The 17,716-nt window shown below is 41.0% G+C and overlaps 1 protein-coding gene across 2 annotated transcripts in view; it reads left to right on the top strand.

Annotated features, from left to right (window-relative positions):
- Lclat1 (lysocardiolipin acyltransferase 1) overlaps positions 1 to 17,478 on the top strand; it is a 119,970-nt gene extending 102,492 nt beyond the window's left edge. For both annotated transcript variants that reach the window (XM_027424407.2, XM_035447593.1), the window contains exon 6: positions 15,126 to 17,478. In XM_027424407.2, the coding sequence (XP_027280208.1) occupies positions 15,126 to 15,628 (503 nt within the window). In that variant the 3' untranslated portion in view covers positions 15,629 to 17,478. The remainder of the gene's footprint in view (positions 1 to 15,125) is intronic.
- Positions 17,479 to 17,716: the final 238 nt, after the last annotated feature.

Below are 17,716 nucleotides of genomic sequence, written 5' to 3'. Positions count from 1 at the left end.
CTGCTATTTTCAGTAAGGCAGGGCCAGGGCCTCCCTGAAGAACAGGCAGTAGGACAAAAACTCAGCACTTACTGTGGTTGGAGCAGAGCAGGGCACTGGGTAGCAGGAACTGGAAACAGATGGTAAAAGTTCACAGACAGCACAGGGCTTCAGAGACCTAGGGATCTTCTGAGTGAGATGGGTAGCCACTACACAAAAGAGTCAAGGGAAATTAAAATGTGTTGCTGCTCGTATTCTGAAAGGGTTACTCTGGCTATCACAGTTAAGAAAAGTGTCAGGTAGCAGTTAAGATAACAAAGCCATGTACAAAGGCATTTGTAATAATCCAGATGAGAAAGATAGTGAGGTAAGAAATGGCTAGATTTGGGATTATATTTTGAGGTAGAACCAATAAGATTTTCAATTGGGTTATGGAATGACAGGAATGACTCTTGAGGTTGCTGGCCTGACTTGGGGAAGATAATTTTGCCTTAACTGAGACAAACACTGAGGAATGTATAGGTTTTAGCAGAAAGAGTAGGTTGAAGTTCAGTTTAGGTCACATTGATTTGAGATACTTATTAAACAGCCAAGATGACGTAAGATTAGTGGTCAAATATATGAGTCTAAAAATGAAAGACCAGCTGGAGCTATGAATTTGGGAGTCAGCAGCACATATTTGGTATCGAGGTCACCCAGGGATGGAGAAGAGTAGGAGCCAAGCCCTAGGGCATCTGATACTCAGAAATCATGTAAGCCAGCAGTCCACAGGGAGAGATCAGAGTGGCCCAAAGAAAGCTGTGTGGTTAAGCACAAAGCCCAAAAGCCAAAGAGAATCAATGGATGTGGTTATATGACAGTCACTGAGGAGAATGATTTTGCTAGAGTGGTGTGTTACTTTTCTGTTGCTGTGATAAATAGCACACTCAAGGCAACTTGGAGAAAAAAGATTTGTTTTGGCTTTCAGTCCTGGAGGGGAAGAGTCCATCGTGATGGATTAGCATGACAACATGCAGCAGGAACAGGAGGCTGAGCAACCACATCTTTTACCACAAGTATGAAGCAGAGTGGACTGGATAAGGGTCAAGGCAATAATCTCTCAAAGGTCAGCCTCAGTGGCATACTTTTTCTAGCAAGTCCATAGTTTCTAAACTTCTCCAAAGAGTGCCACCTGTTGGGGACCAAGTTTTCAAATGCCTGAGCCTATGGGGGATATTTTCTTTCTTTCTTTCTTTCTTTCTTTCTTTCTTTTCTTTCTTTCTTTCTTTCTTTCTTCCTTCCTTTCTTTCTTTTTTTGTTTTGTTTTTCAAGACAGGGTTTCTCGGTGCAGCATTGGAGCCTATCCTGGCACTCGCTCTGGAGACCAGGCTGGCCTCGAACTCACAGAGATCCTCCTGCCTCTGCCTCCCAAGTGCTGGGATTAAAGGCATGTGCCACCAATGCCTGGCCCAGGTAGCTTTTTATAAAGTGCTCTTTAGCTTATTGCACATATAACAAATTTGTTAAATTACTTTAAATGTTTTCAGGGCAAATATTCGGGAAGCCACCCATTCCCCACTCTGTTCCCTAATTTAATGTGTCTGCATGCACCTGTTGCCATAGTGATGTCAGGACAATTCTTCAGTTGGCTCTCTTCTGCCACCTTGTGAGATCTGGGGATGGAGCTCAGGCCATTAGGCCTGGGTACCTGTTGAGATACTTCAGTGGCCCAAGCTTTAAAACCTAACACTTTTAGAGTTAGAATTCACTGTTATAAAATCTATTCACTTAAAGTGTACAATTGGATGTGTTGATAAATATGTAGCATCACATAACTTAATACTTTAGTCAAAACACAGAACATTTCATCACTCCTAAAGTTCTCTTCTATGCCCCTCTACACAGCTCCTCCCTGGACCCTGGTCATAATTGCTCTGCTGTCTGTTACTATGTTTTTACCTTTTCTAGAGTTTTGTGTAGACAGAATTATATAATGTGTAGCCTTTTGCATCTAGCTTTAACTTAGCAGAAGTGCTTTTAACTTCCATATTGCTGCATATTTTCTTCCTGAATGACATTCCATTGTATGGAATGTACCACATTTTGTTTACCTGTTCACAGACTACTACACATGTGGTTTATGCATAATATATAAAATTGCTAATAATGTTTTCATACAGGGGACTGTGTGAGACTGAGTTTGTTGGGTTTTGGGGTTTTTTCTTTGTTTTGTTTTTTTGATTTTTGGGTTGGGGGGCTACATGCCCAAGCCTATGACTGCTTGGCCACTGCCAAACTGGCGTTTCCGGGTAGCTGAGTTCTCTGACACCGTCTTCAACAGTGGGAGAGTAGTTAGCAGGAGTGTGGTTTCTGTTTCTATTAAGTGAAGGTGTTCTTTTGAGAATCTTTACCTGGAGGATGATTTACAAAGTATGAAACTGCCTCTTAAGTGCAGCTTCCCACAGCCGCCTCCCAAGCCTCATTCCACTTCTCTGTTCAGATGATGTCACAGTTATATCACAACACTTGGGCTATAGTGCCATCTGCAGCTTCTGCTTTCTGGTGAAATCCCAGTAGTTTACTAGAAAACAAAGCTTTTACACCTCAGATGTCAGCCTCTGCCCACTCTACTGCTGCTTGGCTGAGAATTGGCTTTGGAAAGTGTCAATACTAGAGACGCCAACACAGCAGTTCTCAGCCTGTGGGTCGTGACCCCTTTCACAGGGGTCTCCTAAGATCATCAGAAAACACATTATGATTCAGAACAGTAGCAAAATTACAGTTTTGAAATAGCAACAAAATAATTTTATAGTTGGGACCACCACAACATGAGGAACTGTATTAAAGGGTCATAGTGTTGGGAAGGTTGAGAAGCACTGCTCTGACACCTCTGGAAAGGCCACTCCATTCACAGACCTGTTTCTGTGTGCTTTTTCCTTTCTGAAGAAGAGTCTTTCTTATCTAAGGAATAAAAGCAAGCACAGAAAGATCATCAGTAGGTGAGGTGTTCACTTCCTTGCATCAGTACTGTGTGATGGCTGAACATAGGGTGAGCTGTGGCTATTTGGAGCCAGGATTTGTAAATCTCCAAATAGACTGACTGTGCCTGTGAAATTGTCCTCATGTTAAGAAGTCATAGAACAGCAGCCAACTGAGTTAATTTTGTGATGTTATGTTAGCATCTGCCTTTGAAATAAGAAATGAAGGAAAGGGAAGAGAAGAGAAGAAAGACAAGGAAGTGAAGCACTTGGTTGAATGTTTCAAAATGTTATATAATAGTGTTAGCATCATTTCTACTCTGTTCTTTGAAACTTACCTTTTTAAAATAGGTCCATTTTCTTTTTTTTTTTTTCTTTTTTTTTTTTTTTTGGTTTTTAGAGACAGGGTTTCCCTGTGGCTTTGGAGGCTGTCCTGGATCTAGCTCTTGTAGACCAGGCTGGTCTCGAACTCACAGAGATCCGCCTGCCTCTGCCTCCCAAGTGTTGGGATTAAAGGCGTGCACCACCAACGCCCGGCTCCATTTTCTTTTCTAACTTCAAAAGTTACTTCAGATAGTGCATAAAGAAGAGGGCTTGTTGTTCTCAGAAGAACCAGAGACTTTGGTCCTACAGTTGAGTCATATATACTCTGATTTGTCATCCTCTCAGGAGAAAAGAGTTGCAAGGAGAGCTGGGCATGCAGGAGGCCCAAGGAAGAAATGTTTTGATTCAGCTCATCAGTCTTTCATCAGGCCGAGGCTTCACATGCTGAATGGCAGTTCTGGTTTCTGAATGACTGAAGACAAAGAAACTCAAGTTCTAGGCATTGAGGAACTAGGCCAAGAGATAACACTAGCCAAAGGCAGTTTGGCTACTGCCTTGAGACCAGAATGGCTTGTAGAGCAGAAACAGAGTTGAGGGAAGGACAAAACTCAGCTACAATAGATCCTTGCACTTCCTTTCTTACAGACAATACCCTGTCCCCAGCAAAACTTACTTTTCCTTTCAAAGGAGAAGAGAATAAATTAAGAGAGCCTGCTTTCATTATATGAAAATTCATGTGCACAGTAACAATGCTAGCAGAGTAATGTCTCTCCAAGGATGCTTGGAGAGTAACACTGGGAATAAGGAAAGAGTAACCAACCACACATTGGAAGATAGGACTCACCTTATGATTTGATAGACTGATGGGTTAGGCATTGCTGAGAAATGTACATAAGCCCTAAATGGTTTAATACTTCCAATACAGCTTTATGAAAACTGTTAGAACATGTGCATGGTGTACTTTGAAAGGTGACCATAATGTAGTCTGAGTTTAAGACTTGAAATAAAAGTGGCCTTTCATGTAGACAGAATTGACTTTCCATACATAGGAACTGCCTTTACATGGTGGCTGACAGACTCCTTCCCAAAAGACACATTAGCCCCGCTCTGCAAATGAGGAACCTCAAGCCAGGGAAAGTTACTTCATTTGCAGAAGGTTCAAAACCATGTCAGTCTTGACTGTAGCACCTGTTCTTAATACACAGCTCTGAAAAAGTAGAATCATGAAGCAGAGACGCTCTGAATCCCAGAGAACTGACTGCTGGCAAGTGATTTCATTACTTTGCAGCTTTAGTCTATAGCTATCAAGAGGGATGGTGTTTGTGTTAAGATATGTAAATGTGACTGTGCCCTGGAAAACCCCTAAAGGCAGTGAGGGATCTTTCTTGGGTTCTCCAGTGTACCCTACAGATCTATAGCTGAATCTGATGCATTAAGTGCTCTATAGATTGTTGAACAAATAATGCCAATATCAAATGTAGTAAGCACTCAATAAAGGCATGCCCAAGTGTAACATTAGTCATTTTCAACAATAATGTCAGAGCATGGAGACTATAATCATATGCCTCAATAATAACGATCTCATTTATTTCAAAGGTGAAAAAACTCAGTATATGATGCCTGTGCTGACACTTCCTGTAATCTGCTAATGATCTGAGTCCAGGATTTTTAACAATATCTAATTGGCCATGTTGAACCCAGCAGTGAAACAGGCAGCCTTTCTTCCTGTTCCTGTTCACATGATTTTTAGCTGTCATCTCTCACCATTTTAGCAATGAGTGGCAATAAAAAGAAAGCACGTAGATTTTTTTTTTTTGCATTATATGTTTTATTTATAAGACTGGAACAGTCGAGAGTATCAGTTTAAATTAACTAATAAAACAGGGAGAATGGCATAGGAGCTGCTATTTACAGAAGACAAACTGAACTAGAGGATATCAGTTTTGTTCCAAAGCAGGAATCATGACATTCACAAAGCGATTGTTTTATAAACATTGATCTAAATATTTTATACGTGTGTATTTTTTCCCTTGGGGGAACAAGGTTGGCAGTAAATCTTTGGCATCAACTTGAACAGGTTTCTTCTTGGACCGTCACCAAGCATAGTGCTTATCCATGTCTAAGTGGGCACAAGGGTTGTGTTCTGATTAAGTCTTCAACAATCTCAGTTTTTCCGTTAGCCATGTGTCACTCCTAAAGCACTGTGGTCTCAGATGGAGCTGGACAGTGCTTTGAGTTGAGCTTCTGGTCCTTGCCATGGCTTGTGTTCTTTGCATCATAACCTGTTCATCTTTCAAGTGAGAGCAGTCATTCAAAGAGTCCTGCAAACAATACACCAAGCACCTGGCCGCCAGGTGGCGTCCTATGGCATTGATCTAAACACCGTTGAGATAACACACATCTGCTTGCTTCTCCCTGGTCCAACTTTCTCTGCGCAGGCCAGACTCAATCTAAATGAACTAAGATGAATAAGAAATCAAAGGCTGTCTTACTGAAAAGTGTGCTTCAAAAAATTATAAATCTGGTTCTTAACTGTTTTTTTAAAGAACAGACTTTAAAGGAGTCTACGTTGTCAGGAATGCAATAAAGATGTACAAGGTGTAGATGGTAGTTGCACCTGATAGGTCCTGGGATGAAAACAAGTCACCTGTCCCTCTTTTTAATTATTTAACATAATTTTGTTATTGATTCTTTGGGAATTTCACACCATGAACCTCAATTCCGATCATTTCCCAGTCTCCCCATATCCTCCCCTCACCCCTGCAATGCCTACCAAAAGAAAATTAAAAAAAAAAGAAAACAAGCAAGTAAACAAAACCTCTTTGTTCCTCCATCTTTCCCGCCTCTCCAGCACCTCTTCATTTGTTCTGAAGGCATTGGGAGCCGAGGTGTGTCACATAGTATACCCTTTTGTCCAGCCAGCTTCTCTCTCTCTCTCTCTCTCTCTCTCTCTCTCTCTCTCTCTCTCTCTCTCTCTCTTCCCTCCCTCCCTCTCCCTCTCTTTTTGGTTTTTCGAGACAGGGTTTCTCTGTGTAGCTTTGGAGCCTATCTTGGCACTCGCTCTGGAGACCAGGCTGGTCTCGAACTCACAGAGATCCACCTGCCTTTGCCTCCCGAGTGCTGGGATTAAAGGCATGTGCCACCAACGCCCGGCTAGCTTGTCTGTTTTTTAATCAAAGAGCATTATGTTGTTTACTGCTGCCCACTTTGGCTTTGCAATGTGTGTTTAGAAACCCCAGGAGTCTAGTCCAGCCACTGCACACTAGTGTGGCTGCCAGATCACCTGCCATGTAGTCAGCCCCTGTGCTCTGTGCTTGCATCTTTACTAAAAACAGGCTAATCTGATGATGTGACATAGCTTCTTAATGGAACACAGATATTCGTCAATCAGATTTCTAGTGTCACATGCAGCATATATACACATCATCATTTTCTGTGGTTTGTGTGTGTAAGGGTTGCAAATCCTGTGCTCATGATTGGTTTTCTTCACTGCCTTCTTGTCACTCAGGCTCTTCAGTAGTCAGATCCATGGGGTGTATTTTATTCACCTTGTTATTGGTTTATTGTTATTTTTAGCTTTGCTAATTACTGCGCTCTACTTTTTTTTTTTTTTTTTTTTTTTTTTTTTTTTTTTTGGTTTTTCGAGACAGGGTTTCTCTGTGTAGCTTTGGAGCCTATCCTGGCACTTGCTCTGGAGACCAGGCTGGCCTCGAACTCACAGAGATCCTCCTGCCTCTGCCTCCCGAGTGCTGGGATTAAAGGCGTGCACCACCAGCTACTGCGCTCTACTTTTAATAATGTTCTTTGCCTCTTTCTTTTTGTATTTTTCCTTCAAGTTTCCAAGATGAGTATTTCCCCCTTTCACTTTCCAGTATTCAGACAAATAAAGTCATACAGTTTTCCTTTGAATACAGCCTTCATAGTAGCTCCTAGATTCTCCTTTTATTCTGTTTTAATTCATAATTTTCCTTTCAATTTCTTCCTTTACCCAAAGATTATCAAAAAGATTTCTAAAGGGAAATATATTATTTTAATTATTGCTATTATGGAATTCTGAAGCAAAGATGTGGGTTATAAGGTCCAAGTATTTAAAGCTTCTTTCTACATGTAATTTTACATATAAGTATTCATATATGCCACCTGATATATGGGGGAACTGTATGGGTCCGTATAAGGATATTGATTCAAATTTGTCTTACTAAGTTCCTTCAGTTAATTTCTATCTAGTGGAGTTCACTTAGAGAAGACATTTTGAAGCCAACAATTTAATTTAGTTTTCAGTTTCTCTTTGCCTTTCTGTGTTTTAAATATTTGACTAGTAAGATTTAATTTAATTCCTTCCATATTTGGTATTTTTCTTCGAGGAAATTTTTTGAGCCTATCATGCATAAATTCTGAAAATCATTGGCTGATCTGTCCTTGTCATTGTTGTTAAGTCAGGACAGGAGAAATGGCTCAGTGATTAAGACCATATACTTGCAGAGGACCCAAGTTCAGTTCCTAGTACCCACATCAGACCTATCACTCTAGCTCCAGGGGACCTGGAAAGTCAAGCCATTCATGCTAAAACCTAGGAAAAATAAAATAGGAATTAACTACTTAAATACAACCATATCTAACCAGAGCTTTACGGTAACAGATTGAAATGAGTAAAATGCTGAAGCACTAAAACCCACATTCCAACTAAACTTGGAATTATCCATTTTATTAAGTAAATATTAGTAATGCAAGCAATAAAGAAAACTACCATAAAGCCTTGAAAACTAAACATAAAACAAACAAACAAACAAAAGACTATACCCCCCTTTCTTAAATGAGAAGACTTGGAATGGCAGTTATTTCAAAATTACTATGCAAATATAATATGAATAGAGTTTCCAGATAGGTTTTGTTTATTTTGTTTTTGAAGGTGTGTTTGTCACTTTTCTATTTCTGTGAAGAGACATCATGACCAAGGAAACTTACAGAAGAAAGAATTTTATGGGGGCTTTTGTAGAGCTTCAGAGGGTGAGTCCATGACCATCAATGCAGGCTCTTCTCATTCAAACCACCATAAGGTGGTAGAGTGTGCTTTTAGAGTTGAGTTAGATGCTCTTAGAGAGTTTATTTAACAAGATAGGTGCTCAGGACAAGTCAGTTACAGTGAACACAAAAGCATGCCTGCTTTGCCAGCTGATGAGTCAGTGGAAAACAACAGTATGGTCTTGGAGCAGGACTAAGCATGGAGCTTGTGGAGTAATGGAGAAAAATGACAGTAGCTATTGAGGTGTTTGAGTTATGGCCAAGTTAATAGAGCAGTATATCAGCAATTAAACAGGGGAACTGTTTAATAAAAGAAGTGAGAAAACTTGTTTGCATCTTGCAAAGAAATGTGAAGGTCCATACATCGTAGGTACAAGAGAGATAGGAGTAAGTATTGAAAACCTATAACATGAGAAGATTTCTTGATAAAATACACAGTTGTATTAGAGAAGATGCTATCGATAAAGATAATAAATATTTGCAACACAATGTTCAGAGAAATACTGATCTGTGATAAGGAGCTTTGCAAATGGACTAAAAGGAACCTACAGGAAATGGATTTGGAAATTAAGCTGCTTTCACAGAGTTGTAATCCCCATAGGTACTCTTCCTAAATCCTTAACACCACAGTTTAGATCTCAGCATCCACCAAACAAGCCACAAGTTGTCTGCAAATGTCTGCCTGTAGCCCCAGCTCTAAAGGAAATGGAGCACCAAGGTTTCTGGAGCTTCTAGCAAGCTCCAGGTTCAGAGAGAGCCCCTGCCTTCCAGGAGCAGGTGGAGAGTGATGGAGAGAACATCTGCCACCATCTTCTGGCCTCCATACACAGCCCCCCCCCCAAATACATTAACTAATTAGAAAGAAAAAACTCCCTGGTGACCAGGTGTCAAAAATACTAACAGGCATAATAGAACATAATATCTTTGCTTCATTAAAAAAGAAAACTCATAAACTCTAACTGAATTTTGAAAACATGCCTAAGTATTAACAGTACATATATCCCATAGATGTTTTATATATAATCAGAGACATAAAAAGTCAAATCAAAATTAGCTGTTTCAGAAGCTTTTAAAATAGACTACAAGCATTACTAAAATCACACAAAATAATTTTCTGGTTTGTATGCAAACATTTTTGGGGGCCAGTTGCTCATATGGAGCAAAAACCTGTTAACATTCATTCACATTCTTTGATCTAACTTCCCAACATACCCTAGAAAAAATTGTTATCATTGATTCCAAAAATATCCATTTAAGGCCATGTAAGTGGAAATACTGTAAGTATCCAGAAACAAGGTACTTTTGTTCTCTCAAAATTCATCCATAAGTAGTTTAGGAATTTTTTTTTAATTGTAAATATTTTATTTTACATATGATAGAAATTAGCATGAACATTTTCTATTTGTTTTTTTAAAATGCTTTTTATTTAAATTAGAAACAAGCTTCTTTTACATGTCAATCCCAGTTCCCTCTCCTCTGCCCCCCACCGACCCCCTATCCGGACCCCTTTCTGCTCCCCAGGGAGGGTGAGGCCTCCCATTGGGGGGATCTTCATAGTCGGTCATATCATTTGGAGCAGGGCCTAGACCCTTCCCAGTGTGTCTAGGCTGAGAGAGTGTCCCTCTATGTGGAAAGGGCTCCCAAAGTCCATTTGTGCACTAGGGTTGAAAGTATAAAACAGTGCTTCAGTGTGGTGTTTGGTTGTTTGCTGTATGTCTCCGTCTTTTGTTCCATAAAGTTTCAACTTAGGCTGAAAAAACTGTGACTAGTATTCCAAATAGGAAATTACAGAATTTTCTCTAGCAATAACATGATGCTATTTGAGTCTTCATGCCAGTATTAAGTGGCTCTCAAATGCTCTTATTTTGAAGCCCAAAGGAGTCTTATTTGTTGCCAACTTTTAGTCTGCAAACTTTGATTCCATCCATTCAAGATGTTCTTTAGCTTGAGTTGACTAGTGCCAGCATGTCATGACTTATTAGCATAGTCATGTGGCTAATGCAAGGAAGTGGTTGCTTAATTATGAAACCCAACCTCTGTCCCTGGGAGATGATGATTTTTCTGTTTTGTTTTTAAAATACGAAAACAAAAATCAGTGGCCTTCAGCTTTTTATTTTAATATAAAATGCACCAGGGCGAAAAGTTCCTTTAATAGTTGCCATTATTTGTAGTTAAATTTATGGATTCAGATCTGGCTAAACTTTTTCTTCATTTAATCAAGGTATCAAAACGAAGTTGTGTTTTGTGTATTTTTTCCATCCTTGGTATGAAATGGGAAAATACAGGGAAGTTTATGATTTTTGCTAGTTCTGTTTAAGATCACTGTTGAATTTGTACTGTTCTGTCATGGAGCTGGACAGTTGGATCCTATGCAGTAGTGGGCATGGGCACGGCAGCATTCCTTCCCTGTGATACAGTTTTAGAGCTCACAAAAGCTGCTTCCAGTTTCTCCTTTTAAGCATACAAACGCATTATGATTTGGCAATCTCCTATTTCTGGTGAGCATTTGACACTACATAGAACTGTTTTAATGACCATGACTTCAACTTGAGATGATGAGAGACATTCCCTTATGGGTATTACATTTAGAAAAATCAATCCTAGTTTTCAACTTCTGTTGGTTATTTAAACATGACTAGAGTATTCAGAACCCTCTAGTGTCTGTCAGAGCCAGAGTAAACAGCTGCTTTGTTCCTCCCACTAAAAGAAACAGTTGAGGTCCCAGTGAGTGTGGCTGTCTAACACAGTGCTAGCTCTATAAAATAATTCCATTAGGTACAGTATCCAAAACAGAACAGATTTACTTTCTGAGCCCAGTGTAGGCAGATGAAAGTAAATGGCATCCAGGTCTGTAATTAACTCCTCCGAAAAGCAATGAAATCTTTTAAAAATGCTTTCTATTGATGGCAGCTAGGTGTAAGGATGACATAAAACCTTAGTGATAGCGGAAATATTTTTCTCAATCTATTATTTTAATTGGTGAGTGGAAGCGAAAAGCAATGAAATCTTTTAAAAATGCTTTCCATTGATGGCAGCTAGGTGTAAGGAAGACATAAAACCTTAGTGATAGTGGAAGTATTTTTCTCAATCTATTATTCTAATTGGTGAGTGGAAGCACATCTCAACTTCTGGTTCTTCCTTTCTTTATTGTCTTGTATGTGAGGAGCCCCTACAGCCACACTGTCCCTTCCCCTGTTCCGTATCTTGTGGTACTGGCTCCCTTGAGCTCAAGGGCACAAACCAGGGGGGTCTAGATGAGATGAGATACAGAAGTAAGCTCTTGTGCCTGCATAGAATCAGGCTCTCCCACTCAGCAAAACAGTGTCCTGTGGCTTTTGTGTTGTCTGGAGACCTTTACTTAATATAAAGGTTAAAGTCTCAGGACTGTTGACTTTCTTCTGTATGATGATTCTCCTGCTGTAAGCAAAGGCCTTTTTTTCTCTTGCTGATGTGTTTACCCATGTCCAAGTCTGGACTGAAGGAGGCCTTTCAGCTGTCTGGGAAGCTCAGGATGTAAATGTCAAGAAAGAAGTGTCTTGCCAGCTCCCTTTCCTTTTAGTTTATCTTTTTATTCTAAACACTATAATGCTGTTCTGTACTTGCCATAAAGAGAAGGTAGTATTTTCATTATACTCAATTATAATAATAGCCTTCCAAAGTTCTAAATCTCAAGCAATTTATAAGAGACTTTTGGATTATTGCCCTTTTAGGACCAACAATTCATGGAACCCAAGTTAGAAAACCAACATATCACAAGGCAAATAGAAGTGTTGTAGTAGATGCTAACATTTATGAATTTACTGGGTCCAAGAAGTCACCCTGCATTCACCCACTAAATTGTTACAACTTTCTAACAAAGAAGGCATAATTAGCTCCATACTTTCAGATGAGAAGATAAATCACACACGTACCAATTATATTCGGATTTCTAGAACCTCTTTAAAAGCTGCACACTAAAAAGATGAGTGTATGGTTCTTGTTGGGCAGACAGTGACAACTGGGTCTCACCACAGGCAGCTACCTCCCACCCCTACCCCACCCCGGCCTTGGTATTTCACAAAGCCTCTTCATTAGAACTGGACATTGGAGGAAATTGAGACCACCAGGTATTTCAGCAAGAGAAATTACATATTTGAGGAGGCTTTGTAGAACCGCAACTGGAACATTTATCTTGAGTAGCGAGGAAACTGGCACCCTCAGGGTCTAGGCAAACAATGCTATGGATAGTGGCAGAGAGAGGATGTGAATGCAGTTTTCCCACAGACACCATGGTGGTGGCACCTGTTCCTACAGAGAGAGGCTATGGCTTTACCTGTTGACCTGATGGCCCGTGAAAGTGATAACTGGCATTCACTAACACTTAACGAGCAAAAGTGTTTTCCTGGATATTTTGTTTAATTCTCAGAACTGGTCAGTATGTACTTTGTAGATACAAGAACCAAGTAAGCCTCAGAGAGATTTTGTAACTTGCTCAGGAGGCTTAGCCAGAATTTTGACCTAAGCTGTCATTTCTGCAGCCCCCCACCTTACCCCATACTTTGCATGGCAGTGAGGCAAGGAGATCTCTGTCTGAGGTACTGTCACTGTGTCAAAATGTACAACTTAATTACTAAGCATCATTACCCCATAAACATGAAGGGACACATACACCTTGTGTGGGAAAGTAGTTTTTCACTGAAGCAAGGAAGTTACTTTTCTTACAGTTCTGATAATTTCTCACAGCTCATGACTATTTCATATTAAGAACCACTTACAGGAGCTGAGGAGCCAGCTCAATGAGTAAAGAGCCCTTCCTATGTAAGTGTAAGGGCCTGAGTTCAAATCCCTAGTACCTACATAAAGATTGGGCATGCTCCTGTGTTCCTTAACCCCACAGCTGGGAGGCAGGGGCAGTAGCCAGCCAGTCTAGCCAATATGGCAAGCTTCGGGTTCATTAAGAGTCTGTGTCAAGAGATGGGCAAAGGGATAGAGGAAGATGGCCAGCATCCTACTCTGGCCTCACGAGTGTACATCATACACACAAATGAGCCACTTACAGGATAAAGGCTAGGACATTAAGAATGGGCAGATCCAGAGGTTAAATGTGAAACCAGTGCAGTAGGGAGCTACACCGAGCTGCAGTCTGGCCAGGAATCAGAGCAGCACTGAGATGCCAGTCAATCCGAGAAGGGTTTGGGTGGAAGGTATTTAAATAAAATGTGACCCTAACTTTGACTCAGGCTAATTGACATGGTGACCACCCTTTCTTCACCTAGAGAAAGTGGGGAATTGAGGGTAGAGTTGACGTCCAGCAGCCAGCAAGCACACTGTGGCTGTGCGAACAGAGGGAACAGAGCCTGGTCTGTTTGGAGAGGGTGCTAGCTATTGTACCATATTAATTATCTGGTCAAGGAAAAGGTTTCTGTCAACTGTTAAGAAAACAAGTTGAAACCTGGTTGTTGCCCTAAAGTAAACCACAATGTAGTCAAGACTAACTGTTACAGAAGACTTGAAGAACCATTTTCCAAAGTGACAGGTTCAGTTGAAGGAGTGTGGTGGGAAATGGATTCACTTCTTTGCCATTGTTGCTATCGCAGTGAAACTTCAGTTGAGTCAAATATTCTCTGCTTAGATGTTGTTTGACTCCAATAGAGTGAACACTGTGCTGTTACACCTTGGTCTAGAGTATTTCTGCTATTCCCCAAATTCCTTCATATGCCTTCTAGTTACTTCCTACCCACTGTTCTGACTGCTGTCACCACACATGAGTCCTGCCTGCATCATCTATTGCTGTAAGAAATTTAAGTTCCCATCTGGTTTGTCATGGGTATTGTCAAAGTATATTACATGCCCGAATGAAACTGTCACAACAAAATCCATTGTTTTATACAACTAATAAAAACCACTTTTAGTTTTGTTCATTGAAAATGGTAACAACATTCAGAGATAGCACCAACAGTGCTGTTCTTTTGGGAAAAACATTAAGCTCCCTGGGCCAGCGTGTGCAGGGTTCAGTTGAGTGGTATCCGTTGTCCTTTACAGGTCTTACAGTGCACCTGCTGTCTAACCCCAAAGGCCCCACTCTTAGTACATTGCTCCTCTGCCACATACAGTATACAGGAGGGCCCACACCATGGGCCCCAGCCTGCTTTTAATGCCCCTTCCCCATGGTGTTCTATCCACTCCATCTACAGAACCTGCTCTTCCCCACCTCCTCTGCCTTATCCCCATAGGGTTGTTTGGGATCTTGTGCATGCTTGTTTCCCTGATTATGTTGGGAACATTTTGAAGAACACCAGGGGCCATGTTTACATGTCTTCATCACCAGCATCTGGTGTGTGACTTCGAAAACAACCCCATTAAATACTATGCAGAATGGTGTTTCGGGTCAGGGTCAAAGTTGTTAGGTTTATTTCTTCAAGTTTGTTTCTAAGGATAATGGTCATTTTAAGGTAAAGACGAACACATTTCTATTGCCTTAGCTGACATGAATGTGTTACTACACAGTGTCAGTGTAACAAATCCTGTGGCTGAAGGGCTAGCCTATACCCTTCTATCCTTCTCAGATCCAGCTCACTGTATACATCCATGTAGCTCTAGAATGCAAATTACCACTTCTGGGAATGAAGAGCATTTCTTTCTAAAGGTCTTTGTGGTAATTAGCAAACAGGAAAAAAAAGCTAAAAATGGCTGGTAAATATTGACCTGAGTACCCAGAAACACTGGTATTTTTAGCCCTTGTTTGTTCATGGTGGTTCACTCTGTCCTGATGCTTCATGCTCATGGTTCTGCCTGGCAGAGTGAATCAGCATTACCACCCCCATGACTGTTGCTAAAGCAAATGTTTCATTTTCTGAATCCTAGGTAAGAACCTCGATGCTGTCCATGACATCACCGTGGCATATCCTTACAACATTCCTCAAACTGAGAAGCACCTCCTCCGTGGAGACTTTCCCAGGGAGATCCACTTCCATGTCCACAGGTATCCAATTGACACCCTTCCCACATCCAAGGAGGACCTTCAGCTCTGGTGCCACAAGAGGTGGGAAGAAAAGGAAGAGAGGCTGCGGTCTTTCTACCAAGGAGAAAAAACCTTCCACTTTACTGGGCAGAGCATGGTTCCACCTTGCAAGTCTGAGCTCAGAGTCCTGGTGGTCAAGCTGCTGTCCATAGTGTACTGGACCCTGTTCTGCTCTGCAATGTGCCTGCTCATATATTGGTACAGCCCTGTTTGGTGGTATTTCATAATCAGCATTGTGTTTTTCGTGCTGCAGGAGAGAATATTTGGTGGACTGGAATTCATTGAACTTGCATGTTACCGTTTTTTCCACAAGCACCCACATTTAAATTCAAAGAAAAACAAGTAAGATGGTTGCATTCACCATGTGAAACCCTAGGAAATGTGACATTATGGAAATGTCACAGCCTTTGTAAGCCGAGATGAGTTTTGCATGACTATGTCAAAATGTTTCTTACTAGCATCATTCTTTGTTAAACATACTTTGCACTTAATTTTGTGGGGAAAATATTGCTACTGTTTCTTTAAAATCTCTGAATGTAATTCCAATGCTGCATATGTAGCAGGGGTGGATCCCTGTGAATAACTTGGGTCAGAATATTAGAAACAATCAGCAAGCTGTTGAGACAAGATGCAAGCTTTTCTGAAAGAGTCAGCTCGCTTCTGACAGGCTGCCAGCCCAAAGGCAGGCCTAGGACATGAACACAGGCCCCAGCACACGAGGCAGGTAGTAGCCCCCTTTCCCCGCCCGAGGCAGTGAGGCACTGACCATCCTTTTATCCTGTTACATCAGTCAAAACCCAAACCATCACCATGTCACAGGGAGCCAGCCCTTCGTCTCTCAAAGTCTCATAGTTGAAGAGCCTCCAGGAGACCCCCTTTCCTCACCTGGCAATCACACCCACACTCTGTCAGAGAGCACTCAGGCTCTCCATTTGGGTTTTAAAGGCAGAAACTGATTCCACCTGCTCTTCACCACACTCAGTCTCCATCTCCTGCTTCATCTTTAGTGTGAACTGATACATGGAAGATGTGTTAGAAGAACATTCTGGCATTTCAGACAGAAACTGTCTTATGAAATATTTCTTTAGAACTTATACACACTGGAAGGTATGTGCCTGTGCTTGCAGGGTGTCTACCTTTTGCCATTAAGAGCTATAACAAAAATTCCCACAGACAGGATGATATATCCAAAGCCCCCAAGCCTTGATCAACTTTACTCTTAAAACCAAAAATGCTAACCCAGAATGAGCCCCTTCAATGACAGCAAGGACTCCTCTCTGATTCTCAACTATAACATTTAAACCCATATTGACCAACTCTTTGCCAAATGGTCCTATCATCTGGAAGCCATGAAACCCCAGCAGACAAACAGCAATGGTGTCCTGGGTAAGAAGCATGTGGCCATTGTTTCCACTGACTGCATGGTCCTGTCTTTGCCATGTGATTGGGGCAGAGATGGGGACAGAGGCACATAAAATTGTGTAGCTGTTAGTAAACCTGTCACCCTTCCCCACCGCCTGCTTGGCAGTTTCAGCAGCTATCACTTCCCCTGTACCTTTCTGCTCAGCTTACCAGCACATTTTCTGAGAAAGCCCTGGTGGGAACAGAACACCCTTAGTGTATCTTGTTTAGTTTGGTTTTTTGGACTTTGTATATTAAAATGTGGGAGTGTTAAGTGGTGCCTATAGTGAATGAAACGCACCAGCCCGTATTTAATGCTCTGTCAAAGCTCATTTTAATCCTGCCAGGAGCTTACTAATTAGTTACTGTGCACATCTGTTCTTAGCACAGCTGTTTGACTTTACAGTTTTTAAGGTTAAAAACACACAGAAAAAGAATAACTTTTTTTTCTTTCCCTTATTGAGAAAGACTTCTAATTTCAAGTTTTTTTCTACAACTTCCATGGATCACATTTAAACATGGAAATAACTAGCAATCCAAATTACGTTTGTTCTCTGAGTAAAATAGAAAAGCTGTTATGTCCACAGTACCTAGAAGCAGCCAGCAGCGATGTTCATCTCATCGTGTACCCTCAAACTCTTTACCTCGTGTTCCCCCTTAAACAGAAAGATCTCCCTCCCTTTGATCATAGAAAATATACCTTAATCTTATTTTATCTACCCCAAATTCATAATTCTAAGTATAACACTAAAACTAGAGAAATTGCTTAAATTTCTCCAAAAGGAAAAAGAAAATGCCCTTTTAAATAAAAGTTTTAAAATTATAATTATTTGTTCTTACCTACATATTTAGCTGTGTTAAAACCTTTTATTTAGCCGGGCGTTGGTGGCGCTCGCCTTTAATCCCAACACTCGGGAGGCAGAGGCAGGCGGATCTCTGTGAGTTTGAGGCCAGCCTGGTCTCCAGAGCAAGTGCCAGGATGGGCTCCAAAGCTACACAGAGAAACCCTGTCTCGAAGTCCCCCCCCAAAAAA

This window comes from Cricetulus griseus, chromosome 7 (assembly GCF_003668045.3).
Source record: "Cricetulus griseus strain 17A/GY chromosome 7, alternate assembly CriGri-PICRH-1.0, whole genome shotgun sequence".
Classification (NCBI taxonomy): Eukaryota; Metazoa; Chordata; class Mammalia; order Rodentia; family Cricetidae; genus Cricetulus; species Cricetulus griseus.
This window is presented reverse-complemented; position numbering and strand designations above follow the sequence as displayed.